The sequence below is a fragment of the Taudactylus pleione genome, unplaced genomic scaffold, assembly GCF_031769625.1.
Source record: "Taudactylus pleione unplaced genomic scaffold, aTauple2 ptg000262l, whole genome shotgun sequence".
NCBI classification, from domain to species: Eukaryota; Metazoa; Chordata; class Amphibia; order Anura; family Myobatrachidae; genus Taudactylus; species Taudactylus pleione.
In genome coordinates this window covers 1,413,475-1,440,892 of record NW_028284664.1, presented here as the reverse complement: position 1 = coordinate 1,440,892, position 27,418 = coordinate 1,413,475, and the positions used below count along the sequence as shown (strand labels likewise).

Below are 27,418 nucleotides of genomic sequence, written 5' to 3'. Positions count from 1 at the left end.
AAAAAAAAATTATTTTCTGTGTTTGTGAATTGTGTGCGCAGTAGCCGCACGTGCATCAACAAAGTAGTGCCAAGCGTGCGCCTGTGTCATAAGTAAAGGGCCGGCTGGCTTGACCGTTAAGGGTGCTGTAACCCCCGAAAGTACACTCCAGTCCAAACCTAAAAAAAAATTATTTTCTGTGTTTGTGAATTGTGTGCGCAGTAGCCGCACGTGCATCAACAAAGTAGTGCCAAGCGTGCGCCTGTGTCATAAGTAAAGGGCCGGCTGGCTTGACCGTTAAAGGGTGCTGTAACCCCCGAAAGTACACTCCAGTCCAAACCAAAAAAAAATTATTTTCTGTGTTTGTGAATTGTGTGCGCAGTAGCCGCACGTGCATCAACAAAGTAGTGCCAAGCGTGCGCCTGTGTCATAAGTAAAGGGCCGGCTGGCTTGACCGTTAAAGGGTGCTGTAACCCCCGAAAGTACACTCCAGTCCAAACCAAAAAAAAATTATTTTCTGTGTTTGTGAATTGTGTGCGCAGTAGCCGCACGTGCATCAACAAAGTAGTGCCAAGCGTGCGCCTGTGTCATAAGTAAAGGGCCGGCTGGCTTGACCGTTAAGGGTGCTGTAACCCCCGAAAGTACACTCCAGTCCAAACCTAAAAAAAAATTATTTTCTGTGTTTGTGAATTGTGTGCGCAGTAGCCGCACGTGCATCAACAAAGTAGTGCCAAGCGTGCGCCTGTGTCATAAGTAAAGGGCCGGCTGGCTTGACCGTTAAGGGTGCTGTAACCCCCGAAAGTACACTCCAGTCCAAACCTAAAAAAAAATTATTTTCTGTGTTTGTGAATTGTGTGCGCAGTAGCCGCACGTGCATCAACAAAGTAGTGCCAAGCGTGCGCCTGTGTCATAAGTAAAGGGCCGGCTGGCTTGACCGTTAAGGGTGCTGTAACCCCCGAAAGTACACTCCAGTCCAAACCTAAAAAAAAATTATTTTCTGTGTTTGTGAATTGTGTGCGCAGTAGCCGCACGTGCATCAACAAAGTAGTGCCAAGCGTGCGCCTGTGTCATAAGTAAAGGGCCGGCTGGCTTGACCGTTAAAGGGTGCTGTAACCCCCGAAAGTACACTCCAGTCCAAACCAAAAAAAAATTATTTTCTGTGTTTGTGAATTGTGTGCGCAGTAGCCGCACGTGCATCAACAAAGTAGTGCCAAGCGTGCGCCTGTGTCATAAGTAAAGGGCCGGCTGGCTTGACCGTTAAAGGGTGCTGTAACCCCCGAAAGTACACTCCAGTCCAAACCAAAAAAAAATTATTTTCTGTGTTTGTGAATTGTGTGCGCAGTAGCCGCACGTGCATCAACAAAGTAGTGCCAAGCGTGCGCCTGTGTCATAAGTAAAGGGCCGGCTGGCTTGACCGTTAAGGGTGCTGTAACCCCCGAAAGTACACTCCAGTCCAAACCTAAAAAAAAATTATTTTCTGTGTTTGTGAATTGTGTGCGCAGTAGCCGCACGTGCATCAACAAAGTAGTGCCAAGCGTGCGCCTGTGTCATAAGTAAAGGGCCGGCTGGCTTGACCGTTAAGGGTGCTGTAACCCCCGAAAGTACACTCCAGTCCAAACCTAAAAAAAAATTATTTTCTGTGTTTGTGAATTGTGTGCGCAGTAGCCGCACGTGCATCAACAAAGTAGTGCCAAGCGTGCGCCTGTGTCATAAGTAAAGGGCCGGCTGGCTTGACCGTTAAGGGTGCTGTAACCCCCGAAAGTACACTCCAGTCCAAACCAAAAAAAAAATTATTTTCTGTGTTTGTGAATTGTGTGCGCAGTAGCCGCACGTGCATCAACAAAGTAGTGCCAAGCGTGCGCCTGTGTCATAAGTAAAGGGCCGGCTGGCTTGACCGTTAAGGGTGCTGTAACCCCCGAAAGTACACTCCAGTCCAAACCTAAAAAAAAATTATTTTCTGTGTTTGTGAATTGTGTGCGCAGTAGCCGCACGTGCATCAACAAAGTAGTGCCAAGCGTGCGCCTGTGTCATAAGTAAAGGGCCGGCTGGCTTGACCGTTAAAGGGTGCTGTAACCCCCGAAAGTACACTCCAGTCCAAACCAAAAAAAAATTATTTTCTGTGTTTGTGAATTGTGTGCGCAGTAGCCGCACGTGCATCAACAAAGTAGTGCCAAGCGTGCGCCTGTGTCATAAGTAAAGGGCCGGCTGGCTTGACCGTTAAAGGGTGCTGTAACCCCCGAAAGTACACTCCAGTCCAAACCAAAAAAAAATTATTTTCTGTGTTTGTGAATTGTGTGCGCAGTAGCCGCACGTGCATCAACAAAGTAGTGCCAAGCGTGCGCCTGTGTCATAAGTAAAGGGCCGGCTGGCTTGACCGTTAAGGGTGCTGTAACCCCCGAAAGTACACTCCAGTCCAAACCTAAAAAAAAATTATTTTCTGTGTTTGTGAATTGTGTGCGCAGTAGCCGCACGTGCATCAACAAAGTAGTGCCAAGCGTGCGCCTGTGTCATAAGTAAAGGGCCGGCTGGCTTGACCGTTAAGGGTGCTGTAACCCCCGAAAGTACACTCCAGTCCAAACCAAAAAAAAAATTATTTTCTGTGTTTGTGAATTGTGTGCGCAGTAGCCGCACGTGCATCAACAAAGTAGTGCCAAGCGTGCGCCTGTGTCATAAGTAAAGGGCCGGCTGGCTTGACCGTTAAGGGTGCTGTAACCCCCGAAAGTACACTCCAGTCCAAACCTAAAAAAAAATTATTTTCTGTGTTTGTGAATTGTGTGCGCAGTAGCCGCACGTGCATCAACAAAGTAGTGCCAAGCGTGCGCCTGTGTCATAAGTAAAGGGCCGGCTGGCTTGACCGTTAAAGGGTGCTGTAACCCCCAAAGTACACTCCAGTCCAAACCAAAAAAAAAAATATTTTCTGGGTTTAGCCGCACGTATATATCAAATCGATATAACATAAATGGAGGACCAAACTTTCTCCGATAAAAATAAAATAGAGAAAGATCAAGAACCACTTCCTCCTAGTGCTGAAGCTGCTGCCACTAGTCATGACATAGACGATAACATGCCATCAACGTCGTCTGCCAAGGCCGATGCCCAATGTCATAGTAGAGGGCACATACAATCCCAAATGGCAAAGTTCAGGAAAATGACCTTGAAAAAGACATTTAAATCAGCTGAAGAGAAACGTAAACTTGCCAATATGCCATTTACGACACGGAGTGGCAAGGAACGGCTAAGGTCGATCCCTAGTATGTTCATGACTAGTGGTTCAGCTTCACATGACGATGGAAGCCCTCCTCCCACTAAAAAAATCAAAAGAGTTAAGCTGGCAAAAGCACAGCGAAGAACTGTGCTTTCTAAGAAGATATCACAAATCCCCAAGGAGAGTCCAAGTGTGGTGGTGGTTGCGATGCCTGACCTTCCCAGCACTGGACGGGAAGAGGTGGCTCTTTCCACCATTTGCACGCCCCCTGCAAGTGCTGAAAGGAGCACCCACAGTCCACTTGCTGATATGCAAATTGAAGATGTCACTGTTGAAGTACAACAGGATGAGGATACTGGTGTAGCTGGCGCTGAGGAGGAAGTTGGCGAGGAGGATTCTGATGGTGATGTGGTTTGTTTAAATCAGGCTCCGGGGGAGACAGTTGTTGTCCGTGGGATGAAAAAGCCCATCACGGTCATGCCTGGGCAGAAGACCAAACATTCCACCTCTTTGGTCTGGCAATATTTCTATCCAAATCCGGACAACAACTGTCTTGCCATATGTACCATATGTAAAGGTGAAATAAGTAGGGGTAGGGACGTCAACCACCTAGGAACATCCTCCCTTATACGGCACCTGCAGCGCGTTCATAAAAAGTTACTGTCAAGTTCAGAAACTTTGGCTAAGACCGTAAGCAGTCCAGGGACACCTAAATCCCGTTGTCCTGTTGTATCCAAGCGCCTGCAAACCACACCGTCAACTCCCTCCTCGTCAATTTCCTCCTTAGTCAGGATCGGAAGTAGTCCTGCAGGCCATGTCACTGGCATGACTGACTCTCCTATCCGGGATTCCTCTGGAGGATCCTGCATTGCTACGCCTACTGCTGCCGCTGTTGCTGCTGCTGGGAGTCGTTCATCATCCCAGAGAGGAAGTAGGAACACCACTACTTTTACTAAACAATTGACCCTCCAACAGTCCTTAGCGAGGAGGATGAAGTACGACAGCAGTCATCCTGAAGCAAAACGTATAACTGAGGCCTTGACTGCTATGTTGGTGTTAGACGTGCGTCCGGTATCCGCCATTAGTGCAGTGGGATTTAGACAATTGATGGAGGTAGTGTGTCCCCGGTTCCAAATCCCGTCTAGATTCCACTTCACTAGGCAGGCGATACCGAGACTGTACAGAAACGTCAGAAAAAGTGTCCTCAGTGTCCTGAAAAATGCCGTTGTACACAATGTCCACTTAACCACGGACATGTGGACAAGTGGAACAGGGCAGACTAAGGACTATATGACTGTGACAGCCCACTGGGTAGATGTATCACCTTCCGCAGCAACAGCAGCAGCGTCACCAGTAGCAGCATCTCAGAAACGCCAGCTCGTTACAAGGCAGGCTACGCTGTGTATCACCGGTTTCAGTAAGAGGCACACCGCCGACAACCTCTTAGAGAAACTGAGGGAAATCATCGCCCAGTGGCTTACCCCACTTAGACTCTCCTGGGGATTTGTGATATCTGACAACGCCACCAATATTGTGCGGGCATTACATCTGGGCAAATTCCAGCACGTCCCATGTTTTGCTCACACAATAAACTTGGTGGTGCAGAATTTTCTGAAAAGCGACAGGGGCGTGCAGGAGACGCTTTGGGTGGCCCGAAAAATTTCTGGCCACTTTCGCCATTCAGCGACTGCGTGCCGAAGACTGGAGCGCCAGCAAACACTCTTGAACCTGCCCCGCCATCACCTGAAGCAAGAGGTTGTGACGCGGTGGAACTCAACCCTCTATATGCTTCAGAGGATGGAGGAGCAGCAAAAGGCCATACAAGCCTATACATCCACCTATGACATAGGCAAAGGAGGGGGTATGCACCTGACTCAAGCGCAGTGGAGAATGATTTCCGTGTTGTGCAAGGTTCTTCAGCCCTTCGAACTTGCCACACGTGAAGTCAGTTCAGACACTGCCAGCTTGAGTCAGGTCATTCCCCTCATCAGGCTTTTGCAGAAGCAGCTGGAGAAAGTGAAGGAGGAGCTAAGACGGAGCGATTCCGCTCGGCATGTGGGACTTGTGGATGAAGCCCTTCATTCGCTTTGCCAGGATTCCAGGGTGGTCAATCTGTTGAAATCAGACCACTACATTTTGGCCACCGTGCTCGATCCTAGGTTTAAAGCCTATGTGGTGTCTCTCTTTCCGGCCGACACAAGCCTGCAGAGGTGCAAAGACCTGCTGGTGAACACACTGTCAGCTGAAGCGGAACGTGACACGTCAACGGCTCCTTCTTCATTTTCTCCCGCAACTGGGGCTGCCAGGAAAAAACTTAGGTATCCTAAGCAACCCGCTGGCGGTGATGCAGGGCAGGCAGGACCAAGTTTGGACATCTGGTCCGGACTGAAGGACCTGGCAACAATTTCTGACATGTCTACTGTCACTGCATATGATACTGTCACCATTGACAGAATGGTGGAGGATTACATCGGTGACAGCATCCAAGTAGGCATGTCAGACAGTCCATACCTGTACTGGCAGGAAAAAGAGGCAATTTGGAGGCCCCTGTACAAACTGGCTCTATTTTACCTGAGTTGCCCCCCCTCCAGTGTGTACTCCGAAAGAGTGTTTAGTGCAGCCGGGAACCTTGTCAGCGAAAGGCGTAGGAGGTTGCTTCCACAGAATGTGGAGAAGATGATGTTCATCAAAATGAATTATCAGCTCTTCCAGGGAGACCAGCCTCCAGAAGGTACAGAGGGACCTGTGGTGGTGGATTCAAGTGGGGACGAGTTAATACTTTGTGAGGATGAGGATGTACACACTGAAGAGGGTGAGGAATCGGTGGATGAGGAGGATGAGGATGACATCTTGCCTCCGTAGAGCCAGTTTGTGCAGGGACACATTAATTGCCAGCTTGTTTTGTGGGGGCCCAAACGAACCAATCATTTCAGCCACAGTTGTGTGGCAGACCCTGGCGCTGAAATGATTGATTTGTTAAAGTGTGCATGTCCTGTTTATACAACATAAGGGTGGGTGGGAGGGCCCAAGGACAATTCCATCTTGCACTTCTTTTTTTTTTTTGCATTATGTACAGTTTGGGGCCTAGTTTTTCTAACTGCCATCCTGTCTGCCACTGCAGTGTCACTCCTAGATGGGTCACGTGTTTGTGCCGCCCACTCGTGTCGCTTAGCATAGTCATCCAGCTACCTCGGTGCAACCTTTTGGACATGAAAACACTATTGTGAGGTGTGAGGTGTTCAGAATAGACTGGAAATGAGTGGAAATTAAGGTTATTGAGGTTAATAATAGCATAGGAGCAGAGAAACCAACAAATTCTGTGATTTTAGCTGTTTTTATGCTTTTTAAAAAAAAAATACAGATCCAAAACACAAAACCCAGAACCCAAAACACGGAAGGGTGGTTTTGGCAAAACCAATCCAGATCCAAAACACGAAGAAAGATCCAGATCCAAAACCAAAACACAAAACACGAAAAGTGGCCGGTGCACACCCCTAATATATATATATATATATATATATATATATAAAATTATATATATATGTACACACACAGCGGGAGTCAGCGTCCCAGTGTGGTGAAGTGTGAACACATAAATAGGGTGAGTCTCTTTTGTATACCTTGTCCTGACGAAAATGTTAACTCATTGAAACGTTGACCACAGGAGTAAAGTCCTTGTTTGCATACTAAGGCCCTCATTCAGAGCCGTTCGCTATTTGCGTTCGTTCGTTCAAAAACAAGGGGTGGCTATGCAAATGATCCGTTCGCACTTTGCAGTCTGTTCACACCTCTAAGTCTGAACGAGCGAGCAAAACATACGCTCTTTTATTTCTTAAAAACGCCCCCTGGCCGCTCGCACCATACGTCATGTCCGCTATTTATTAGATTATTCGAGTACATCGAACAGGATATGAACTGCTCGCTATTCTTGTGGTTGGTTTTTTCAACCGCTATTTTGCGAGCAGTTCTGAGTTAAAAAAAACCAAGTGACGTGGTCATTGATGCTGCTATATTAATTATGCACACCCATAAAACGCCCGTTTTGACCTTTAAGCACGCCTGCGAACGGATCTCCACTCCCCGTTTTCAAGCACCTTCCCCTGTTACCACCCACATACGCCTCATTCTGTCACTCAAAATAGCAGGCACTCGCTATATTGCGTACAAATGTTTTTCGGCCGCACTGACTGGTTCGCGCATGCGTACTAAAAACCGTACGCATGCGCAGATGTGCGAACATCGCTCGGAACGAGCGTACTGCCGCTAGCGAGTGGCTCTGAATGAGGGCCTAAATCCCCTGAGTGCCGCACTTTCTTCATCTTTAATATTGTGGGTCTGGAGTCCGAACGCCCATGTGCAGGCAACGGGGTGCAGTCTATATTTTATTAGTGAGTGCCAGACCCTTTTGAAATATATATACACACATACTGTATATATATGTACACATGTGTGTATATATATATATATATATATATACACACACACATATATATATATATGTACATATATACATACTGTACATATATATATATATATATATATATATATACATACATACACAGTATATATAGTCTATATTATTATATTTTACATATTGCCTGATCACTGTGGCCAGCAGTGATCGGGACATATGGGGAGGCGGAGCTGAGGTTGGAAGACGGAGTGGATGGGGGCGCCACTGGGCTGCCCAGGTAGTGTACATAACAGCAGCTGCTGCTTCTTCTGTTCTAAGTTTCTCCGGAGCCGCAGCGGCAGGGAGCCACGGGTGTAGAGGGACCAGAAGGATACGACCATGTCAGGGAAAGCCCAGTCTGGTATGGTCGTATCTGATACGACCGTGCCAGGCAAGTGGTTAAAGGTCTGTTATATGCATATTTACATAAGTGTGGAAAATTGATATTAAATAATAAATAATTGCTGTAGTCAAATTGGGGGTACATGTAAATGGTAACTAGTATATTTTGGGGTTTGTAAAGTGCAGAATATTTTTTTTTAAATACACTTGCTGCAGCCTCCTGCAATCCTAAAAACACCTGACCCATCCATAGAGCCCGCCAAAATACCTATCCTAGTACTTTAGCCCAATTATCAAATACTTTTTGCATTTTCACCCCAAAAATTACATGGCTTTTTTAGGGGGTATTTAGAAATTGTTTAAATGTTTTTGCCTAATTAATCATTAGGAAGGGTGCCCAAAGGATTCTGAACCAAGTCCCCACTTTTTTACTTGAAAATAGGGATTTTGCACTTCTTTTCTCCTGCCATTTGGTGGATAAACTTTTTGCCTGTTGTTGCCTATGGAGTTTTCGCCTAGGCGAAAACGTCCTGGAATTGAATAGGGCGATACTTCGGAAACAGGCGAAAACCGATCACGGCTTTCCGCCTCTATGTAGCAGAAGTGTGTAAGAGAGTTTTCTCCGGTGTCCCCCAAACCGGGAGACTTGCCCTCTCTTGCGGGGGGCCACGAGCTTCCCCTGATTTTCGGGAGCCTTCCGGACATTGCTGGAGAGACGGTAAGCCTGCATTTAACATTTGTTTGACATACCTGATATTTTATTACAGATAGAGGTCTCTTTCATTAAATCTATTGCTATAACTTATTAATGAGATTAGAGGTAATGTGGTGCCCTTATCAAGGTTAGAGGGCTGCCGAACATGGTCCCTGTCACTGTTCTAAACTATTAACAGTGATGTGCGGTCAGGTGAGGCAGAGCCTATCCTGTCATACTTAGGTATACTCCACAGTTTTGACTATAGAAATTATAAGAAAAATTGAATGAAAATAATATGAGATATGGTAAGAACTTACCCTTGTTATCTCTATTTCTACGAAGTCCATAGGGTTCCACAGGATACCTTGGGGTATAGGTGATGACGTCAGTCTTCAGGCACCACAGAGTTAAAGTTTTCAGCCTCCCAGGATGCATCTGGGTCCCTCTCCTATACCCCGCCCCCGGGCCAAGGCATCTCAGTTACGTCACAAGCCATAGGCCGGAGGAGGAGAAGAAAGAGAAAGAAGAAAAAAATCTGGACACTCACAAGAATCACATTCTCACCATAGGGAGACGGAAAAACTGGTGACCAGAATAAAGCCCATCTGCAGTACAGGTGCGACAGGGCGGGAGTCCTGTGGAACCCTATGGACTTCGTAGAAATAGAGATAACAAGGGTAAGTTCTTACCATATCTCATATTTTCTACTTCAGGGTCCATAGGGTATCCACAGGATACCTTGGGGATGTCCCAAAGCAGTATCCTTTAAGGGTGGGGACGCTCCTGTGCTGAGAGGAGAATCCGCCGCCCGAAGGAAGCATCCTGAGAGGCAAAGGTGTCAAAAGCGTAATACCTCACAAAGGTATGGACAGAAGACTACGTAGCAGCCTTGCAGAACTGAACTGCAGAGGCACCACGTCTAGCTGCCCACGAAGGACCCACAGACCTAGTGGAATGAGCCCTCACCAAGGAGGGAACTGGAAGACCTTCATGAAGATAAGCTTCTGAAATTGCCATACGAATCCAGCCTGCCAAAGTCTACTTTGAAGCAGGCCAACCCTTTTTACGGAAGCCATAGAGGACAAACAAGGCGTCCGACTTCCTAAAAGAAGAAGTGCGGTCAACATAAATTCTCAATGCCCGCACAACATCCCAAGTGGTGTCACCCACTGAAAGTCCAGGTGAATTGAAAGCCGGCACAACAATTTCTTCATTGATGTGAAAACTGGATACCACTTCGGGAAGGAATCCCGGACGAGTGCGAAGCACCGCTCTATTCCTATGAAAAATCAGAAAAGGGGGTCTACAAGAGAACCCCTAAATCCGAAACCCTTCTGGCCGAGGCAATGGCCAGAAGGAATATGGTTTTAGCTGTAAGCTATTTAAAGTCCACTGAGTCCAGTGGTTCAAACGGCGGTCCCTGGAAAACTCTCAGGACCACAGCCCAATTCCAAGGCGCCACCAGTGGAACAAAAGGTGGCTGAATTCGAAGAACACCTCGCATAAAGGTGTGCACATGAGAGAGCGCAGGAATCCTACGATGAAACCAGACTGACAGGGCAGACACCTGCACTTTCAGAGAAGCCAGGCGAAGCCCATGATCCAGTCCAGCCTGTAGGAAAGCCAACACCCTAGACAGGCGGAACTCCCTAAGGGAATACCCTCTAGGTCTACACCACCGGAAGAAAGTATGCCAAACACGATGGTAGATTCTTGCCGAGGAAGGTTTACGAGCTCTTAGTATGGTTTGCACCACGGAGCCAGAAAAACCCTCTGGACCTTAGCATGACCGTTTCAACAGCCACACCGAGTCAGGTCCGGGTGAAGACAAGGACCCTGTGACAGCAGATTCGGTCATAATGGTAACCTCAGAGGAATGTCTACTGACAGACTCTGGAGGTCGGAGAACCAGTGCCGTCTGGGCCACTCGGGAGCTATCAACAGTAGCGTACCTCCTTCTTGATTTGAATTTCCGTATTACCCGCGGAAGAAGGGAAAACAGAGGGAAAAGGTAGGCAAACTGGAACGTCTACTGGACGGACAGGGCATACACCAGAGACGCCTTTTCGTTTCTTGTTCGAGACCCATACACCGGCAACTTGTTGTTGTGCCGGGAAGCCATGAGGTCTATCTCTGGAAGACCCCTCTTGTCCACCAGACGCTGAAAGACATCCTGGTGTAACGACCACTCTCCCGGATGCACGTCCTGCCTGCTGAGAAAATCCGCTTCCCAGTTGAGGACTCCCGGGATGAACACTGCTGATAATGCTGGGAGATTGAGGTGGGTCATCTGCAAACACCAGGTTAGAGACAGGCGAACGTCCGGAGTGAGCCCCATCGTCTGGGACTTGAGACACTGAGGCAATCCATTCCATCAGGACCAGATCAATAGCAGCAGAGGTCTGGAGAGAAATTGGGCATACTCCACCATGTCGAATACCGACACCATTGAGCCCAATAACCTCATTGCCGAGTGTATCGACACTCGACGACACTGCAGACAACTGCGCACCCTCAACTACAAAGCAAGGATCTTTTCCTCCGTCACAAAGATCCACTGCTGCCTGGAGTCCAATAAGGCCCCGAGGTGCAGGATCCTCTGAGACGGGGTGAGAGTGGACCTCTGCCAGTTTGTCAACCAGCCGTGACGTTGCAGTACCGCAATCGTCAGATCCAGATGGTGTAAAAGAAGTTCTGGAGACCCCGCTATCAACAGGAGGTTGTCCAGATAAGGCAACAGTCGGACTCCCTGCGTCCGCAGGAGAGCCGCCATGACCGCCATGACCTTGGTGAATACCCGTGGAGCAGTCACCAGGCCAAAAGGCAGTGCCCGGAACTGGAAATGTTCGTTGCAGATTGCCAATCTGAGGAACTGCTGATGGCGCAAAAGAATAGGGACATGCAGGTAAGCGTCCTGGATGTCCAATGACACCATGTAGTCCCCAGGTTCCAGTGCCAGAATAATGGAACGCAGGGTCTCCATCCGAAACAGAGGCACCCTCAAGGACTTGTTGAGGGCCTTTAGGAGTATTGAACGGTAAGTCCCATTGGGTTTCTGCACCAAAAATAGAATGGAATAGAAACCCAGGCCCCTTTGGGAAATTGGAACATGCACTGAAACTCCAGCCTGGAGCATAGTGTGCAAAACCTTCCGCAGTTCCGAGGCTTTGCTCCGGTCTAGCGGAAGGCCTGTGGTAAAGAACCGGGATGGAGGCCTGTGCCGAAAGGAGAGGGCATACCCGTGAGAGACCACCTCCTGAACCCAAGTGTCTGTCGTAGTCCTCGACCAGCACTGGGCGAACTGAAGCAGACGCCCCTCACTTTGGGGTCCCCCAAAGGGAGGCCTGGACCGCCAGGCCACAGGTTTGTTATCTGACCTAGGAGCCGGACGTCTGGTACTCCAGACCTGTTTCTTGGGCTTGGAAAATAACTTGGTCCCAGCCTGCCGTGGAAAGGACTGTACTTTAGGCCTACCTTGGGCCCTGTGAGGCCGAAAGGACGACCCACCAGCACTAGAAGGAATCGTAGCAGACGGAAGACATGCAGATTTTGCTGCTGCCAACGTAGCTACTATTTTGTCCAGATCTGGACCAAATAGCACCTGTCCAGACGTTCTAATCCCTTTTTGGAATCCGCGTCCGCTTTCCAAGAACGCAACCATAAGGTGTGACGAGCAGCCACGGCTGCAGAGGAGATCCTAGAGGTGAGCATACAAATATCTAAGGCCGCTTCATTAATGTAAGTGGCCGAGCCTCGGAGATTGCCCACCAACTCGGTCTGTTCAGCCGAACAGTCAGAGTCCAAAGACGCCTCCAAATTATCTGCCCAGCGCTCCATAGCTCTGGCTACCCAACACACGGCCAGAGCCGGTCTGGATGCTTCCCTGCAAGGGAATAAACGGATTTGAGGCAGATCTCCACCTTGCGGTCAGTGACATCCTTCAAGGATGACATCGAAGGCATAGGCAACGTGGCACTTTTGACTAGGCATGTGACATGTGAATCCACTTGCGTAGGGGATTCCCACTTAGAAAAATAATTGACCGCAAACGGATAAGCCACGGCGAAGTGCCTCTGGGGCTGAAACCGTTTACCTGGATTTTTCCACGCCTCCTCTAAATGATCCACTAATTGATCAGAAAGAGGGAACACCGTAGCCTCACCCTTAATATCCTTAAAAAGGCATATATGAATGTGGCCACGAAAGGATCAATATCCTCAATAACTAAAGTCGAGCGGACCGCTCGAATAAGACCAGGGATATACACCTTGGACTTAGCGTCCGGCTCTTTGGTACGGAGAGGTTCTTGGTCAGATAGATCCAGAATCTCCCCATCATCTGACGTCTCATCGTCATCCCCATAAGGAGCAGCTAAAGACGCCACCGGCCTTTTATGAGGCCGCAACACAGACTGCCCCTGTAAAACATCGGACAAATGCTGAACCGATGTAGTTAGAGTATTAACCCACGCAGGCTCTGGAGAAACCTGGGAAGGAACAGGGAGACTGTGGGGTACCATCAATTGTCTCGGGAACTCCCGCATGGGTGACGACACCACTGACCGCTGGGACAAACCCGTCTGGGTAAACGCAGGTGGCGGAGCTAGCTGGCCCACAAGGGTTGTAAGCGCCTTAGCGAAACAAGCCCAGGGAGGTTCCTGTACCGGGACCATGACCATAATCGGTCGTGACAGTGCCATGCACTGGGGACATAACCCCTCCACGTTACCCTCCCCCTCCGCTATTGGTACCTTACATTTAGTACACATGACCTGGAGAGGAAAGTCAGTCTCAGACATGATGGTAAGTATGTGACACTCACACCTATACGTATTGGTATAGTGCGAATAACACCCTGCACACGCGCACCGCAAGGGCTTTGAGCAGAGCAAGATCAGGGACAGTAATAAGGCTGACAGTAGAAAGTGAAAGTACAGACAGCAGGCTAGCAGATTAGTCACATACAATGCAGAAGAAACAAATCCCTGCACTATTAGCGCTGGTTCTCAACTACTCGGACCCTCAGGCTGGTAGGACTCAGCGCTGCATACACTGACCTGTGACAAACAGAGGAGAGGTATGCTGGGGGACCCAGACCGCAATGCCACCGCTCACAGGCTTCCAGCAGCGTTCACCATGCTTCAAAGATGGCCACCGAGGAGCAGAGGATGAAGGAGGCCGGCCTGGGGGAGGAGCGCTGACACACTATGGCCAATCAGAAAGAGCAGAGAGGCTGTGTGCAGCAGGGGAGGCGCCGGCTGTGAGACAGGGAAAGCGCGCTCCCCTGGCATGCATTTAACCCCTGGGACGCCGCAGCGCATGCCGCTCAGCAGCGGCCCGCTGTCCCAGGGGGTAGTGGAAGCGCAGGTTGGTCGTCTGGCTCCATGCTGCAGCCAGTCCCCAGGGAGCCCCCTGCCTGGGGACTCAGGACCATGTGACCAGCGGGGACCCACCGCGGGACCCCGCTGTTTACCTGCTATCCCCTGGGATCCGGCCATGGTCCAAGACATCTGGGGGCACCGCTAGCCGTGACCCCAGATGTATACCAGCATCCCCGGATCAGTAACGGCGTTCTGGTACCGGCGGGGTGTAAGGGAGACGGCATGGACGTCAGTACTGACTGTCCATGCTGTACTCCCAGATGTGCAGCCAGCGCTGCCTTTAAAAGAAACTTCAGGGGCTCTTCATAGCCCCCCTCTGCACAGTGCCTCCGACTCCGGCCAGGCACCAACGAAACTGAGATGCCTTGGCCCGGGGGCGGGGTATAGGAGAGGGACCCAGATGCATCCTGGGAGGCTGAAAACTTTAACTCTGTGGTGCCTGAAGACTGACGTCATCACCTATACCCCAAGGTATCCTGTGGATACCCTATGGACCCTGAAGTAGAAATTATAAATATCTATGTATTATTCTAATCATTTTTAAAATCAAAACGCTGGAGTAAAAAGTGTATGGCAGGTGAGGCACTGCCTCCCCTGTCTACCATTTCCGCACATCCCTGATCAAAACACACCAAATTTCCAGCACTACAGTATATACTGCTGCAGCGCTGTATAATGCCCACATGAACCCTCAGGTTCATATATTTATCTGTAAATTAGGCTCTGATACTAGCCAGTGCCTCCCCAGCATGTCACTGCTATTAAACAGGAAATACAGATAAATGAAAAGCAAGAAAGTACGAGAGAGAAATGGCCAACAGATTAAATTTTCCTAAATGTAAAATATTTTTCACATCCTATACAAGCTAAATTTTAAATCAAGTTAAATATAGTATATAAAATCTGACACTTTTAGGTCAATTCAGAAGAAGGCCTATACAATAAGGGAGTTGTTAAGCTATATCTCCCAAAACTGGAGGTCTCAGCAGTGCGATGGGGGAGGGGGGTCCGTGGCCAATGCTCACTGAAGGAGTGGCCATATCCCTGTGGATACCTGCCACCACAGTGCATGGCAGTGCTACACCTCCACAGAATGGGACAAATGTTGTTATTGTATCTAGTCATTTTTTTGACAATCACTATGTCGACAGTGACTATGGGGGCTATTTACCAAGCTTTTTTCATTCAATTATGTAGAAACTGCAGTTTCTGTATAATTTTATGAATTGTTGTTATGTACTAATTGCACAATGGGGCATATTCATTTGGGGGGCGAGAATAGTAAAAATCCCGCACCCGCCAGGTTTTGCCTGCAGGTACGGGATTTTTGCTACTCAATTAGGAGCGGGGTTTTTGATTATTTGAGTGCCGGGAGGTTTTTTTTGCACACCTCCAAAGCACGACCAATTTTTCCTAAAATTCATAATATTAGGAATAATGGTTGGGAAACGCTCTGGGACCCCGGCGGCACTCCTAATGACTAATTAAGCAATTGGTACGTTCCAATTAACTTAATTAGTTAGTAATACTCACCTTCCAAAGAGCTGTCTTCTCCCTCCAACTTCGGGACCCGGTCTCCTGCAGCAGTGTGTGTGTGCATGAGTGTGTGACCCTCGGTGTGTGTATGACCCAAGTGTAAGTAGGCCCCCCGCCCTGTAACAAGTGCTGGGAGAACTACTTCACCAAGCAGCCCTTGTGCCTTCCTGCAGCACCTGCAGCCTCCCAGCAGCCTCCGGGACTTCCAGCAGCCCCATCCACTGTGAGAAGATGGAGGGGAGGCCACCGGGAGCCACGGAGACCATCGTAGACCCCCGGGCAGGTGTTTTTTTTTTTTTTTACAAGGCGTGGGATTTCAGGTCTGAAAACCCCGCAACCACTTTTTTTTTATTGTCTACCACGGGTATCGGCAGCACGCATTATCGCGGTAATCCAAAATTGGGCGCTAGGTTATTTCCTTGATAAACCTCATCCCCAATTGAATATGCCCCATTGTAGGAGATTTCACAGAAATCTTCGTTTCAGTGCTAATTAGCACTGCAGATCGCAGTTCCCATTATTATTATAGGGACTACACTCTGACCCCTATGTACCAAACAGGTTTAAGCTTATGGAGGGTTTCAAGCAGGAGAGAGATCTTCTGATTGCGCAAACACTGACACTGTGCGCGTGTTAAAGACTTCAACAAAATGCCGTGGATATAACTTGCAGGGACAGCGGTTACCACAACTGATGTCCCTGCGAGTTTCCCTTAGTACATAGCAGGGATAGTTTTAAGAAAAATGAAAATATCCACTGTGATATAGCTCCTTATTAATTGCGGCAGTTCTGCAAGTATTAATACATAGATCTTTAAGTGCGGCCATTCTAACTTTAACTTTAACAGCATGTTTAAAGATAGAATGCTCGGACAGTTAAAATGCTATAAGTAACAGTACAACTGTGTCGGTAACGTGGCTCTAGCATTCTTATTTTGACATAGTCAATGTCCACATAAAGACAGTCTTGTGTAACGTATGTATCCCATCCTTACCATTGCTGGACCATGGGTCAGTCTTCAATAAATGGGACTACCCTGACAAAAGCGCGATGTATGGCTTTGCAATAGACAGCGGAGAAAACTTGTGTCCCGGGGCAGAAGGCAGATCTAGTAAGAAAATGTCTTGCAAGAATTTGGTTGCTTTAGAAAAGTTGGTGTTAAAAAGTTAAAAATTAAAACAAATCCATTTTCTCTGGCTTCTAATTTAAATCTTATCATCGAAACATCAGTATTTCAATATACACATTTGAGAAGTCTCTGAGATTACGCAGTGCTTTAGCAAGCCTATAATCTGCAAGTTATAAATACAAGTAGTAAAGGTACGCACTGTAAAATAAGAACAATAGTGTTACAGATGGAGCACATTGATAGATTGCACAAACTCAGCACCTAGATGGAAAGAGCATGCTTGTGCCTCTATGGTTAATTGTTGTATGAGAATAGATTAGCCTCACTGATGTGAAATGAGCTGTAGAATTCTCTCATGATGTATGTTTTCCAGCCTTGAAGGAAAGCAAGCTGGAATCACAAGGGTAAAAATACCTAATGTGGTCTCATCATATGTGATTAGCTACGACATGCTACAGGTCCTTCAGTCAGTGCGTTCAGGAAAATGAAGACATAAGATTCTTCCCCATTCACTATAAATATTGAAGGAACTATAGCTAATTGGATTCTGAGGAAATGGCAATGAAACACTGGATGTTATCTGCACCATTAAAGGTGCATTGACTCTTACAAACATCTGCTACAATGCACTACCTACCTCGTAATTATTCACCTTCTCTGCTTCATGATTATTTATTCAGTGCACAACAGCCAACACATTAAGAGGTCCACATTTATCCCCAGTTAAAGTACACCATACACATAGATAGTGCGGCAGCCACAAGTGTAGGCTCAAGCACTATTCATGAAAGGCAGTTTAGCCATTTACTAGGAACAAGTGAAATAACCTCACTGGTCTACTGTACTTCGAAATCTTCCTCTCCAGGAGATCCTGGAGGGGAGGTAGCTTTAGGGTTGAGCATCGAGAATATATACTGTATGTATCGCGAGCATCAATATTTAGGGTAGATTTACTAAAGCTTCCAAAATAGACAAGTGGAGGTGTTGCCCATAACAACCAATCAGATTCTAGCTAACATTTCTGTGTTGCATTCTAAAAAATGGTAGACAGAATCTGATTGGTTGCTATGGGCAACACCAGCTCTTGTCTGTTTTAGAAGCTTTAGTAAATCTACTCCTTAGTGCTCTTGGTCAGATTTTCTATCGATAGAGTCCATGTGATATATCGACTGGATCTGTAATTACCCTCTTTGCACTGCTTGCACTGTTAGAGGGGTGTTCTGTCAACGAAGAGGGCCCCCAGTGCGCATGTATAAATTTTCTAATAACAACCTAAAAGATAAATAGGAGCTCTCCAATCGACCATCCCTAGGTAGGGAATGGGTATGGAATCCTGGCAGTCGGGAAGCCTGCTGTCAATATACCGACAGCGGCATCCCGATGCTCAGGATCCCGAGAAGGGTCAGGTAAGTATAGTTACCCTCCCCCTTCTCCCCCTAACCCTCTGTTCCTACATCCTAACACTAACCTTCCCCCCACCCTATTCGAACCCTAACCTTCCCTGATCGTACCTATACCTAACCCTGCCCGCTTGCTGCCTAAACCTAACCCTCTCCCATTAGTATCTAAACCTAAACCTCCCTCCCCCCAGAGGTGCCTAACCTTAACCCACCCCTGGGGGTACCTAACCCTAACCTCCTCCTCCTCAAACCTAACCTTAACCCCCCCTGACAGCTAAACTTATCTCTCCCTCCCGCGGCTAAGATATAAAAAGCTCGCTCTACATACGTTCGTCATCCTGGCTGTTGGGATTCCGGTGTTGGCATGTCACCTACTGTTGGTATTCCGGTGCTAGTCTTCTGGCCTGGTAAGGCATTACGGCGCCGGGATTTTGTCAGCCAGGATGCCGCATGTAGGTATATTAACTACATCCCCTAGGTAGTAGTGAGGGGGCATACTGCTGCGTTTTGAGGCATCGAGTAGAAGGGGGCATGATGGTGCAATTAGCTGAGGATAGTGTCATCAAGCCCCCGTGATCCAGGAGGTATTACAATTCTTGTAGTGATGGAGAAGTCACTGACATTCAGCAGTAGAACAATCATGTCAATAACTGATGCACAAAGACATCTAGTCCACAATGCAAATTCTTAGCTTGTCTACCATGTCCCTTATCTGATCTCCTTGATTTTAATGTCTGCCCCGAAACCCTCCGGTATAGGTCTCACCTGCTCTAGTCAACTCTCTTGCTCCTTTATATGGACAGCAAATGCATTAGCACATCCTGTTTAGTGGATAGAGGGGCCTTTATTATTTGGGAATGCTACGTATATATGTTAAAAAAACACTGTTCTAGTGTTACCATGATTCCAATAAAGGAGGAAGGGATACAAGTGACCTCATTACTATTCTATTACTATGTAAGTAATTGTTATTACAAATCAGTTTATTTGCGTTTCTATCTGGCCTAGTAAACATGTGAAAGGTCAGGCAAAGTGTTATTTTGGCGGCAGTTCCCTCATAGGTATCCTAGATTTGTCACAGGGGAAGACTAATGTTGCCCATATAGCTAGCATACCTGTGCATGTTAAGCCAATAACTACTGACCTAATCTTTGGATTTGTGAGTACAGCAATTATAGGCGGCTACAAAAGACACCTAACACTTATCTAGTGGTCATGTGCACAAAATATTTACTCCAGTCCTAAAATAAAATAAAATATACAAAGGCAATATTTTCTGAATGTAATATGTTTTTGCTCTTATTTTAAGGGAAAACCTGTACATCCTTCCCTTACTGGTTCCTGAGAAGAATGTGATTTTATTGTGTTGGGCTAAGACCCCCTCCCCCCTGATAGGGTGCTGCAAGCAAGTGGTTTCATTGAGCTGCACAGACCACCCACTTTACTTGGGATGCATCGGGGAGACTTGCCTACTACTCTGGGCATCTGGGAGAGCCACCCGAGATTCAGGAGTCTTCCGGATGTACTGGGAGAGTAGGAAAGCATTGGCTTGTGGTTATCCGACTGCTATGTCCAGTAATGTGTAGCTGGTGTTTTCATCCACCTTATACTAGAAACAGAGCCAGGAGACTTGTTCCCTAAGTTCTGCAGCAGTTGTTGTCACCAAGGATATAGTTACTGAGATACATTGCATGCGAGTCTGAATTCATTTGCCAATTGTGAATGCACCTTAACTGTGCTTGTTCCAAACTTGTACACCCCTTCCCTTCCCCGTTCTGTTTCTCCAAGCATAAGGAGGAATAAATACCAAACCTGCATACAGCCATAGACTGCATACACCTTTCTATGTGGGCATGCACAGTACGAAAGTGCATACACCCAACTCTGCCAGCCCCCGAGTCTTTGTTGCACTATCATCATATTGTTTCCACGCTCCCTTCTGCCCTCTCTGCTCAGCCAACATCCCCTGCTTAACAGCTGTTAATGTCCTATGATCACTGCCACCTCCAAGACTTCTCCCAAGCTGCCCCTCCACCTTTAGAACTCATTAGCCGCAATGCTTCCTACGCTCAATGAAAACTCATCTGTTCATCAAAGCCTACTAGTCACCTGCCCGATTTATTCTGCACCTCTACTCTCACTCTGTGTATCCTTCTGTCAGCCTGTCCCCATTAGATTGTAAGCTGCCATGGCCATCTACCCTCATTTAGCCCTGCCCGCCCCATCCTGTTCACTTGCACATCTTTTTCCATTACCATCTGACCAGTCTCTATGTCACCCCTTACTGCAACTTGCTCTATCCATTGCTTCGCCCCCCCTACTTTGCTCTTTTGCTAGTCCCGCAACCCAACCACCCCGCCCGGTTTCACAGTTGATAGAGAAGGGTAAATAAGTTAGTATTCACCATGGGAATTAGCTATATTGTTTGCTTTACTCGTATGTTATATCACTGATGCTAATAGTCAAAGCTAAATCATGTTCTATTTTTATTTCACTATGGTGTAGACCTTTGTTTTGTACCAAAACAGTCAGAAATGCTATTGCAGTTAAGACAAATGGCGTCACAATAAGATGGAGAATGTAAGCATGAAAAGATCTTCCCTAGTTCAAGTGACTGAATCCTACGAATCACATTACATATGAGTATTGCAGCACATGTAAATCTGAGCTATGGGAGTTTACCTGTGACTTCTAGCCAAACCCTGCAGCTCACGGATTAGAGGGATTAGATAAGTGAATGCTTGCACATTCTTAGATGATGGTGTATGAATTGCAGATTAGCATCAACGTGAATCATGTTATCAATCCGCCTGGACCGCCCACTTCACTCACGAAGTATGAGACTGTGAGTGGAGGTGAGCGGCATGCGGGAGACTGGCCTACTCTCTCCAAGGTCCGGTAACATATTGGCAGATTTTAATAGAGACAAGGGCGTGGCTCTGGGGGTGTGATCATGTCAAAGTGGTCGTCGCCATACTCTCGGTCAGCATTTTTAGCAAAAATACCATTTGAATGCTGTATGCACTGGAGTCACCTGCCTCCAATGTCTGTATAGGAAGACCACCCAACCCATCCACCATCGCTGTTAATAGGGAAGAACATCCAAATCGTAGGGTAGAGAGTCAGTGCATTTTAATGTGGATTATCATACTGACATCAGGACAGTTGGGAGGTATGACACATAACTAATAATCACTGACTGAAAGATTGGCAAGAGCATGAACATCAGTGTATTGTAACACAATCAAGCAATCTAAATGTATGACAAGGCTGATGGACCCTTTAAAAAACTGCTTGCAATTATCCAGTCATGAACACAGCAAGTAACAGCTTCAAAGGAGAGATACAGTAAAAGAAATGGGGTCATAGGCAGGGTTGCTTGCATGTGTAGCATTCCATGGCTTCTAATGCCCTGCACAGCCAGTAGTCACACTGCAAAGGGCATCTTACCCTCACTGTTGACTGTGGAAGCGCTATTCTCATCTGAGTGCAGCACTCTGAGCAGATAGAAAGTGGAGCAGGATCCAGAGTCATTATGGTGGCAGCTACACGGGGAGCTGGTCTCCATATTTACTCCCATGGCCGTGCCACTATTTCAGAGAACATTCTATAGTCTTGTTATGTACTATAATAATGCAACCCGGGTAACCTCCTATGAAATAATCTCTTTAATTCCTGCAGTTTATTAATGAACTTTGATGAAAGTAAAACAGTATGTTCATATGTGTTAAGCAGGTAATAAAGCCACCGCCTCCACCTGCCAAATGCACAGTCTACCTAGCTCTATGCTTGGATCTATTTAAATATCCCAGAAGGCTGTATCTGTGACACGTCAGTTATAGCTGTGCTAACCCAGCATCATTGTCAATAACGTCCTTTATCTAAATCTTCCATCTCACATTCCATACGTGCAATAATTCATTTTTTTATTGCACTGACGGGAGAGGCTGTATCAGTCGACTAAAATTGCTATTTTTCAAGTTTTAATGAGACTTCTGCATGTATCATATATTTGCAACAAGATAAAAAAAAATATAAATAATTAAGAATCATTAGAAGTCACAGCACAAAATTCAGGTTAATTAGCGTGATTAAAATAAAGAATGTCATCCCTTTCAACCTTAAAACTTGTTGAATGCCCTTTAGCACAGAAAGGACTATGGCTACAGTTCCTCTTTGGTCCATTTACAGAGAATATGTTTCTCTCCCACAATCAATGGCTGACATTTTATAACAGTGAAATACTACTTCTTGTAAATGAGTTCCATGCTAATCATTTCAGGCACTTATTTTTGGTAATTAGTATGCAAAGCAAGAAATAACAGTCTGCTAATTAAATCATCATGATGGCACTTCACCTTTGACAAAAACAGAATGAAATGATGAAAATAGGAAGGCAGCAGAGTGAGGACATAAAGGGAAATAACTGCAATATATGACTTTTGGAAAAGTAAGAAATGTTTTATGCTTTCTCAGACATAGGGCCTGGTTTAGCAGAGGACGCACGGAACGCAGCTGCAAAAATATGCAAATGCCTGTCATAGCTCAGGCGGCATAGAGATGCCCACTGCTGCTCTTTATATCGGTCCGATGTCTATCTTCTGTGCAAACATCATTACCAGCCGCAAACTCTGCAAGTCTCCTCGCAAGCAGAGAGCAGCCAGGTTACGTATGCAATCGTAGTGGCTAATTTATGCACGCCCATGAAACAGCGTTCAAACAGACAGACACTGCTACGTTTTTCCGATTGCCCCCAAATGCTGACAGCCTGTCGCTCACTCTGCGACGGATTCCTCTGTGTGTCCGTAATCGCAGTGCGAGCGCTGCACACAAGCAGCGCAGCATATATGCATGCACGATGGCACACAATCGCTTGATCTGCGTCCGTAATCGCCATTGCCTCTGCTGCTGCATCAGGCCCTTAGTACGCAGTAAAGATTAAAACAAATGTATTAAATATTCCCATGTCAAAATGTATTTCTGTTATTTAGCAAAACAGTAATTTAAACAACTATTAATCAAATCACTAAATTGATCACATTCACTTTAAACAGTATGAAAAATGTACCATAGATTTTAATTTAACATTGACTCAGATATTTATTATTCTATTACTATAATCAGGAAGAGACTACTGGTTTCAATGGTTGGCATTATCAAGCGCAATCAGGATTGCCAAGAGCGGAGTGGGGAGTGGGTATGGATTACCTGGGCTCCTACCTCTATAGGGACCTGGGAGTGCAGGGGAGACGTAACCACCCCCCTTGTTATGCCGCGATCATGACCCCCGGTGCAGGGGCTATAACTGTAAATATAATAAGGGGGCATAACCACGTCCCCTCCTGCAAGTCCCCCAGAACCCATTCCAGACATAGGGCCTGATTCAGACCCACTCGCGAGCGGCTGTCCGCTCGCAAGTGAGTCGATGGTGTGCACTGAGCATGCGCACGACGGAGGGAGCTCCGTCGTGCGCATGCGCGAGACGCAACGAGCTAAGGACTTTCCTTCGCTCGTTGTGTCTGATCAAAGGGGGCGTGCTGTCGATGTTGATTGACAGCACGCCCCCTTTGGTGGGCGTGCCGGGGGCGTGCCTCCCAGACAGGGGCGTTCCCAAGGGAACGCCTACCGTCAGAAGCCGGCCCACTGACATCACTAGATGTCAGTGGGAGTGATTTTGGCTCTGATAGAGCCAAAATCACTCCGGGCCTTGCGGTTGAGAAACTCAACCGCAGGCTACGGCACGCAGTGGCGATGGTCGCGATGGTCAAGACCATCGCGACCATCAACCTGCACGCTCGTATAGGCTGTGGGTGGTGACCCACAGCTATACGAGCATCCAGGAGGACGCTCCATAATTATGCAGGTGGGCCCTGATTCAGAGCGAGCGCTCTGGTCAGAGCGTCCGGCTCTGCATCAGGGCCATATAGTCTAGGCGACACTGACCATAATAAAAATTACTGAAACCTGATTTATTTATATTTTATTATTTTTACATTATTTAAATGGAACAATAGAGATATATACATAATTTTAAGTTGTACATATTGCACATTTTTGGCTGTATAAACCGATATAGCAGTTGGAGATCAACAGCAAGTGAATCTGATCAATAGTTTTAAATTTACTAATATGCAGTATTATATGCAGAACACTTATGCTATGTCTAGGCACAATATAGACGCTTTGCAGATCGACAATGTTTTCTGTAGGAGATGGGGCTTTATGTGTTTTTATGTTCTAATATAGGGAAGTTTTACTTACCTGCCAGTGATGAGGAAGAACAAAGTGAGTATAACCAGGAGCGTAAATCCTCCGACAGCAGCGGTGGCAATTACCAGAATCTGCCCTTGTTCTGCCGCCATATCTGAAGCTGCAACAAACAAAACAAGCAGCATTAAACAACAGTGTCTCATGTACATGGAAAATAGGAGAGGCAACTAAAACAAACAGAAAAAAAGGCACAATAGAAAATATACTGTACTGTTAATAAACTTGCCTTATGGCACCTGGTGATTACAATTTAACACGGTTCTGTAAATCACTCAACAGAAACCGGTGACACCAAATGCCTAGTAATGCCTAAGAATTCAAGAGTAGCCTTATTAGATCTATATGCACATATGCTTGTGAGCCTCTAACAAGCATGAAAACCCTCTTGTAAAAACCTGTACTTGTCCACAGGACCGCCATAAAACAATTTGGGACCCAGTTACTGGTGGAGGGAAGGGGGGACTGACCAAGCATGTGTTTACGTAGCCATTTCATGTTGTGAATATGGGACCCCTAATGTGTAGATGCTCAAGGAGTCAAGGGCACACCATCTTGGGGGAATGGCTGCCCCCCACACGGCACCCCCAGATCTCCATTATATGGGTACTCTGACTGCAGTAAAGGATGCCTGAACACTTATACATTCAGATATAAATCATTATCTAGTAGTAACCTAACAATCCATTGCAGCTCTGTTAAAAAGTAATTGAATTAGTTGCTGACTCTATTACAGACGGTTGAAACTCCACCCACATCTTTAGACCAGTATCCTGAAGGGATCGATACTGGTCAAAAAGTTAAACTGAGTTACTGTGACATTATTGGTCCCGCCCATGTCTGTAAGTCAGTCAATCCACACTTTTTATAACATTTTCTGCAATGCCATCCAGCAAGTACTGATACAGTATATATATTATTCAGTACGGTAATACATGCGAATACACAACTTTAAATCTATCTATCTCATATCTATCTATCTATCTATCTATCTATCTATCTATCTATCTATCTATCTATCTATCTATCTCATATCTATCTATATATCTGATATCTATCTGTCTATCTATCTCCTTCATATCTATCTATCTATCTATCTATCTATCTCCTTCATATCTATCTATCTATCTATCTATCTGTCTATCACCTTCATATCTATCTATCACCTTCATATCTATCTATCTATCTATCTATCTATCTATCTATCTATCTATCTATCTATCTATCACCTTCATATCTATCTATCTATCTATCTATCTATCTATCACCTTCATATCTATCTATCTATCTATCTATCTATCTATCTATCTATCTCATATCTATATATCTATCTATCTCATATCTATCTATCTAATATCTATATATCTATCTATCTCATATCTATATATCTATCTCATATCTAACTATCTATATATCTATCTATCTATCTATCTATCTATCTATCTATCACCTTCATATCTCGCTATCTAATATCTATCTATCTTTCTATCTATCTATCTCATATCTATCTATCTATCTATCTCATATCTATCTATCTATCTCATATCTATATATCTATCTATCTCATATCTATCCATCTATCTATCACCTTCATATCTATCTATCTATCTATCTATCTATCTATCTATCTATCTATCTATCACCTTCATATCTATCTATCTATCTATCTATCTATATCTATCTCATATCTATCTATCTATCTATCTCATATCTATATATCTATCTATCTCATATCTATCCATCTATCTATAACCTTCATATCTATCTATCTATCTATCTATCTATCTATCTATCTATCTATCACCTTCATATCTATCTATCTATATCTATCTCATATCTATCTATCTATCTATCTATCACTCTCATATCTATCTATCTCATATCTATTTATCTATCTCATATCTATCTATCTATCTATCTATCTATCTATCACCTTCATATCTATCTATCTATCTATTTTATATATCTCATATCTATATATCTATCTATCTATCTATCTCATATCTATATATCTATCTCATATCTATCTATATATCACCTTCATATCTATCTATCTATCTATCTATCACCTTCATATCTATCTATCTCATATCTATCTATCTATCTATCTATCACCTTCATATCTATCTATCTATCTATTTTATATATCTCATATCTATATATCTATCTATCTCATATCTATATATCTATCTCATATCTATCTATCTATCTATCTATCACCTTCATATCTATCTATCTCTCTATCTATCTCATATCTATCTATCTATCTAATATCTATCTATCTATCTAATATCTATCTATCTATCTCATATCTATATATCTTATATCTATCTATATGTCTATCTCATATCTATCTATCTCATATCTATCTATCTATCTCATATCTATATATCTATCTATATCATATCTATCTATCTCATATCTATATATCTATCTATCTCATATATATATATATATATCTATCTCATATCTATCTATATATCTATATCATATCTATCTCATATCTATCTATCTATCTATCTCATATCTATCTATCTATCTATCTATCTCATATCTATCTATCTATCTATCTATCTCATATCTATCTATCTATCTATCTATCTCATATCTATATATCTATCTATCTCATATCTATCTATCTCATATCTATATATCTATCTATCATATCTATCTATCTATCTATCTATCTATCTATCTATCTATCTCATATTTATCTATCTATTTCATATCTATCTATCTATCTATCTATCTATCACCTTCATATCTATCTATCTATCTATCTATCTATCTCATATCTACAGTATCTATCTATTTCATATCTATCTATCTATCTCATATCTATCTGTCTATCTATCTATCTATCTATCTATCTCATATCTATCTATCTATCTCATATCTATATATCTACCTATCTCATATCTATCTATCTCATATCTATCTATCTATCTATCTATCTATCTATCTATCTATCTTATATCTATATATCTATCTATCTCATATCTATCTATCTCATATCTACAGTATCTATAT

The 27,418-nt window shown here is 45.1% G+C and overlaps 1 protein-coding gene across 2 annotated transcripts in view; it reads right to left on the bottom strand.

The window, feature by feature from the left end:
- EPHA6 (EPH receptor A6) overlaps positions 1 to 27,418 on the bottom strand; it is an 888,766-nt gene that overhangs the window by 225,091 nt on the left and 636,257 nt on the right. For both annotated transcript variants that reach the window (XM_088481055.1, XM_088481056.1), the window contains exon 8: positions 24,383 to 24,491. In XM_088481055.1, coding sequence (XP_088337181.1) covers positions 24,383 to 24,491 — 109 coding nt within the window. The remainder of the gene's footprint in view (positions 1 to 24,382; positions 24,492 to 27,418) is intronic.